Source organism: Caenorhabditis briggsae, assembly GCF_000004555.2.
Source record: "Caenorhabditis briggsae complete genome, chrX, whole genome shotgun sequence".
NCBI lineage: Eukaryota > Metazoa > Nematoda > Chromadorea > Rhabditida > Rhabditidae > Caenorhabditis > Caenorhabditis briggsae.
Window position 1 is genome coordinate 912,670 of NC_013491.2, and position 6,230 is coordinate 918,899.

Here is a 6,230-nt window from a genome sequence, read left to right on the forward strand (position 1 = left end):
ATAGGCGGCATTCGGGTGGACGATTGTGAACGATTACTTTTCTAATACATCATATTTTGATGCGAGATGGGAATAAAGGAAAACACCAAGAAAAGATACCAACGAGAATATAGATAATATAATTAATATACTTTCATGCTATAGTTGGTCAATGTTATGCACATTTCTGAGAAAAATTAGAATACAATGTCAGAGGCATTATTGCAAAGGCACAGAATTTAAAGAAAACCGTGATTGTGTCGAATGTGGTGGATATGAAATACAATTGGTGAAGAACATAATCAAACAAATAATAAAAAACATCCGATTGATAATGTAATAGCGTAAATTGGACTTAATAAATAATCAATATCCGCACATCAAGTCTAACTAAATTTTGCTGCTGTTGTTATTTTAATAGAGAGATGGTTGGAATCATGATAATGAATATAAATTATGAACACTATATTTTTAAAATTAAAATTTAAATTTTGTGGAACAAATTTCCTAAACAGCGGTGAATTATCAGTCATTCTTACTATCATAAAATAATGAAACAACTTTACATCTAGCTTTGAGACGTCGTTGTCTGTTGGCTTTGACGTTGACTTTCAGTGGCGCGCTTCTGCAACGTTTAATTATCAAGCTTGGTCTCAAAAAGGACAAATCGTACCTCTCCTTTATTATTGTACAAAATAGTTTGAATGTTTGCTCCAACGCCAAAATTATCTTCTCCTTCAAAAACAAGAGTATCTGGAAGACTGGCCACACCGTGTCCACGGGCGAAAATCTAAAAACGGTTGGTACTTAATGCTTCAAAACCAGTTTCAAATGAGAATTTTTGATTTATTTGTCTTTTGACGTAACCTCCAGATTTATCAGTTCTTTCTGGATACTGATTTTTCATTAGATTGTTTAGACTCGGGTCAAAATATTTAAATGCTGCCTTATACAAAGACCAAGTGTTTTTTTTTCATTTTTCCTCTTAGTATTGGCGTTGTTGTTTATCACTTGTTCTATTTTTTATCATCCTCCCATCGCCCGACCCCTCGGCCCGTAATTACGAAAAAGTAGTCGAATGACCTTGCCACACCCAAACACAATCGACGCATTAGATTATCATTTCGACGCAAGAATAGAGACAACAACACATCTCTTCTCCAAAAAAAAACCAATTCAAAAATGTTTTATGCTGGACAGGTTTAAGTTTCTTGGACAACTAAGAAATCCGCATAATGCAAAAGGTGACATACCTTGACAGTTTTAGACGGTTGAAGAATATAATCGGAAGGGAATGTAAAGACGATCTCGCGTTTCCCATCGATTTTTCTTTTCAGTTTCCAGTCACCAAGGGGCTCTTCTTTGGATGTGTTAGTGTTTCGAAGGATCACAAATTTCCCATCAGCACAGGATTCCTTGAACATTAAATTTGTAAAAAAACGAAGCAAAAATTTTACCTCAATGCTCACGTTGCCCTTCGCAGATCTTTGATAAGATTTTTTACTCGAATGTTCTCCTTTGATCACTCTCATGGTTTCAGTATCCGCTACTTCAGTGATAGCCGAAGTACGAACAACACGCTCAACCAACTGTTTCAATCCCTCTGTATCTGGCCCATCTAGAATCTGTCGGTATACTTTAATCTCTCCATCCAGGTTCTGCTTCGCATCCAGTAACATTTGAAGGTCCACCATAAGAGCTTGGCATTCCTCACGGAGTTTGCGGATCTGAGCATCCTTATCGTTGAGGGCGGCCTCATAAGATCTCTGGTCATCTTCAAGTTGATAGTTAAGGTCCTCAATTTGTTTCTCCAGCAGAATGTTTCTAGCTTCAAGGTCGGAAAGCTTTCCGCGGAGCTCTGAAATCTGGTTACGAAGTCTCTTGACCTCTTCCTTTTGGTAATTGTTCTCAGCATTTTGTCTATTCGATTGAGTGTTGATCTCTTGAACTCTCAATTGGTACCAGGACTCACACTCGTTCTTGCTTCCGTTCATCATTTGATCATACTCGGCACGGATATCACGAATCGCGTTGGCCAACTCGTTCTTAAAGATTTCCCTGTTCTCGTTAGTGGTATCACGAACAGCCATTGCTTGGAGGTCTTTCAGTTCAGAGTCGAATCCTCTTCTCATGAAGTCAATCTCTTCTAACAAAGTTTTTACTCTGTTCTGGTTGTCAATGCGAAGAAGAGTCTCTTGGTCAAGTTGCTGAAATATTCGGATGAGTAACAAGTAGACTGACATTTTGGAAAATAAGGGTCTAAATTATGCTGGATTGAACTCACAACTCGAACACGTTGAAGTTCAGCTTGGAGTCTAGCATTTTCTTTTCTGAGCCAAGCGATTTCTTCATCCAGAAGGGCAATACGTCTTTTTAGAAGGTTGATTTCGGCTTCAAGTTCGGAAAAAGTTACGAGAAGCTCATCAATTTTTAGGCGATCCTCAGCACGTCCGCTGTTGGCTTCCGCCCACCTGAAAAACATAATTTGAGTCCAAAAAATGGAAGTTGAGTCATAAGAAAACAAGTCAGACAGTTAGTTGCGTTAGACAAAAACAGGACTTATTCGATATTAACATTCAAGTTATTCGATATTAACATTCAAGTATCGAAATTTTTGAAAAACAATAAAAGGTTATAATGTGAAACATTCTTACTACTCACTTTTTACGGAACTCATCCAATTGATCTTGTAACTGTCTAATTTCTTTTCCAGCTGCTTCCTTGTCTTTTTCCGTCTGTTTAACAACTGTCTGTGCAGTTGTGATCTCTAGCTCATACATCACCTTGACAGATCCAGTTCTCTTTCCAAATCTTCCTTGAAGCATTCGCAAATCAGCTTCCAACCTTCTGTTCTGACCTTCCAAGAATCGGCCCTTTTCAATGTATCCAGCAAGACGGTCGTTCAACTCCATAATCTCTTTTTTCTCACGTTCACGGTTGTCACGAATTGTTGAAGCAGCATTCTGGCCGTATGGAGAGAGGCCACTGGCTACTGATGACGACGACATCTCAGTGACGATTTTGAGAACACGGCTTCCAGATCCTGGGGTTCCATAGTTCTGAGTGCTGGATGTAGAAAGTCTGTTAAATGATGGTCGAGAAGTTATGGAACTACGGTAGGTGTCCTCCGACATGCTCACTGTAATTTTATTAAAAATAATTAGATGTGTTGTAAAAAAGTCAGAACTAGAAGTCAAAATATCGAAGCAATCATTTACATATTCAAATAAATTGAGATGTTTACTTTTAATACTTCTTTATTAATAATGACATTTTCAATAGAACTGAAAAACCAGAATGAGAAATTATATTCAAATTCTGAATATGAATGTATGATCATACGTGATAGAATCGAATGACACAAATCGAGGTGACTAATTGACAGATATGGGGCATATATCGGCGGAATCACCAGGTGGATTTATTCAAATGATGCAGGGAGGAAGAGGTAAACATGATAAGAATTTATCGGAATAGTGGAAAAGATATGAGTTTTCAAAATTCCAAATTCGTCAATCAGAGATTGAGAAACGAAAACTTACGAAATTGTACTAAATGGTTCTGAAATTTACCTGAAGGCTTTTTTGGGATCGCAGAGCGATCCCCATTTATTGAATTGAAGAAAGGAAATGTTTTATATTTATTTAATGGGGTTATTCAGAGAGAAGCAAATCAGCAAATTGCTTATTTTTTCTTTATGCAGAAAACCAGCAATTTGCTGGGGCCGATTGCTGAGGTTTTCTAGGCCGTGTCTTATCCTCGTGGAGCTACACGACCAGTCTAAGCGAGACCCAAGCAGGGAACTCCATGCGCCTTCAATTTTTGGGCTCCTTAATCGCTGGCCGTGTGAACAAGCCTGATTTGCTTCTCTCTGAATAACCCCATAAAGGAGGCGAGACAACTAAAATTTTGGGGAACAGTTCGGAGAACGAAATCGCGCTGAGCATGTGCATGTCGGCAGCCGGTAGCGGCGCTGTACCTAAGATCTATTCATTGCGAGTTCACGTTTCTCAAGAAAAATATTCTTTTGTCTGCTTTTATAGTTGCTCTTCGAATATTAGAACATTATATGTAGTTCTAATATGTGGTCCGTTATCAGTTGCGACCATACTGCCAAAACCATACTACCTAATCCGCGTATTCATAGATTTTCATAAAATTTGAATTGTTTCCGAGAAAAAACTGCACACAGCACATTATTCGTTCTAGAATAAGATTTTCGTTCTCTGTGTTATACCTTGTCTGGATGCATACAAACTCCACCTGCTTCATATCATCATCAATGTACAAAACTTTTCTTGAAGTTCTATTTGAAAATCATTTTAAGGGCATAGATTATATTGCTCAAACTATTTTTTGAAAATTAATGATAAAGCATGTAGAAAGGAAGGAATCAAATAAAGAGAGAATGTAAAATAATAGGAGGCTTTTTGTAGAATTAATGTGATAGGGATCATACCGAAACACTTTTTAAAATCACAGTTATCAAAAAAGGAAAATCTACACGAAAACGCAAAATTGCAGAGATACGAAAACAGTTGGGAAATTAGAAAAACGGGGATTTGTTGTATGATGTTTTCTTACGATTATGATGTTACTTTAAAAACATGAGAATGATAGAAAATGAGGGAATATTTTTTAAGTTAGGTTTTATGGGTTTCGTTTGATATTTGAAATTTAACCAGAGCCGGCTTCAGATTCACATTAAGATAAGAAAATCGAGATTAAGAAGAAAATGCAGAATGGGTGATAGGCCTTTGGAATGAGAATAAAAAGCGACCAAATCGAGGAGAAAATGTGTCTATGATTTGTTGTAGTTTTGGCATCTTGAGTGGCACGTAGATGAGATCCGGGGCCGATTATAGTTGTTTGGAGCGGAGAATTTTTGCAACATCTGTGTCCTCGCGGTAGAACATGCTAAAATACATATAATTATTGCACATATGTCATACTTTTGAGTTTGCTATAGTTTGTGATATAAGTTGTTTCATCTTTTCCTATATCAAAAACTAACGTCGTTTCAGTATTAATTCAAAATTCAATTCAGAATTTGTTGTTTTACTTGACCCTTTTAGTTCTAACCATCCATCTCGCATATACTTTTTGTCACACATCATCTCGTCATACGTAAAACAACTAATTTCCGCGGGGCACTTACCATCGTCTAGTTGGCGGACGTGGTGGTGGTTCCTCGAATTCTTCCTTCTTGGTCTCGGTCGTGGTATTTTTCTCCTCCCCATTATTTTCTTCTTTGCAAAGTTGCTCAATGAGCTGTATATGGCGTTGGCGACGAGCCTGGGCGTTCTCCATTTTTTGACGCGTTTTGGCGGCTTTCTGGAATAGTGTAAAAGTTGAGGAATTAAACATTGGAATTAGAATGTTGAGAAAAATGACGGCAGTTTGAGGCAACGACGTGCAGGTGAAAGATTTCTTTTACGATGTTTCATCAAAAAAGAAGGAAATAGTAGCAGCTGATCTCAACACCTCATCGTTTCTTAGTCCATTCAATTTTATGATGTTCAGCGAATCATTTTTTATGGAGAGGAACGGGACGAACAAGTACCGTATCCAATTAATTGACGGGGGTCGGGTGGTCACAAAAATAAGAAAATAAGATGTCATTTGGTTTTGTTCTTAATGCAGTTTTTCCCTCCGAAATATAAAAAAGACACCTTGGTGACAACACAGACCGTTTTATTGTTGTTTTAGTGCCCAAGAGGTATCAAGGACTTCTAGCAATCAGACCAGTTACGTCATCTGACGGAAAAAATGACTGATTTAATTAGCCCAATGACAAAATTTCGTAAAATGTTCCAGAACTTGTTTGATTAAATTTTTTTTCGAGAAAAAAAGTTTGCAACCGGTTTTGATTTTGGTCAGCAATGAATACTTTCCAGTTTTGTACAACTCAAAATTTTTCTTAAGTTCGAAATGAAAATTGGAAACCTAGTTGTGATTGAAACCAAAGAAAGAAACCTAAGAAAGAGGTGAAACCCTTGCCTGCCCAAACAATCACTTTTTTTTCATTATTCTACAGAAAAAAAATAGAGGAAAACGTTCAATTTCCTTGGGAACTACTTGTGGGGTGGCACTGATTTGCAGGGTGGTTTGCAAAAAAACATTCAGGAACATCCTATTGGGACGATTGAATTTGGGCAGAGTGCTCATGAGAAACGCCCGCCAGAAAAGTGAGGTCATCGAACGAAACCGAGGAATGAAAATGAATTTTTCTTGGAAATCGAGAAAGTTTT

At 37.4% G+C, this 6,230-nt stretch overlaps 2 protein-coding genes across 2 annotated transcripts; both read right to left on the reverse strand.

The window, feature by feature from the left end:
- Window positions 1–547: 547 nt before the first annotated feature.
- On the reverse strand, window positions 548–3,113 carry CBG16384 (the record flags this gene model as incomplete). The annotated part of the gene is made up of 6 exons (XM_002643594.1): window positions 548–604; window positions 653–769; window positions 1,233–1,394; window positions 1,437–2,186; window positions 2,264–2,450; window positions 2,641–3,113. The coding sequence occupies 6 exons, from the start codon at window positions 3,111–3,113 to the stop codon at window positions 548–550; spliced, it is 1,746 nt and encodes a 581-aa protein (XP_002643640.1).
- Window positions 3,114–4,838: 1,725 nt separating this feature from the next.
- Window positions 4,839–5,289, reverse strand: CBG27401 (the record flags this gene model as incomplete). Its single annotated transcript, XM_045238762.1, has 2 exons — window positions 4,839–4,896; window positions 5,138–5,289. The coding sequence occupies 2 exons, from the start codon at window positions 5,287–5,289 to the stop codon at window positions 4,839–4,841; spliced, it is 210 nt and encodes a 69-aa protein (XP_045099768.1).
- Between the last annotated feature and the right edge of the window lie 941 nt (window positions 5,290–6,230).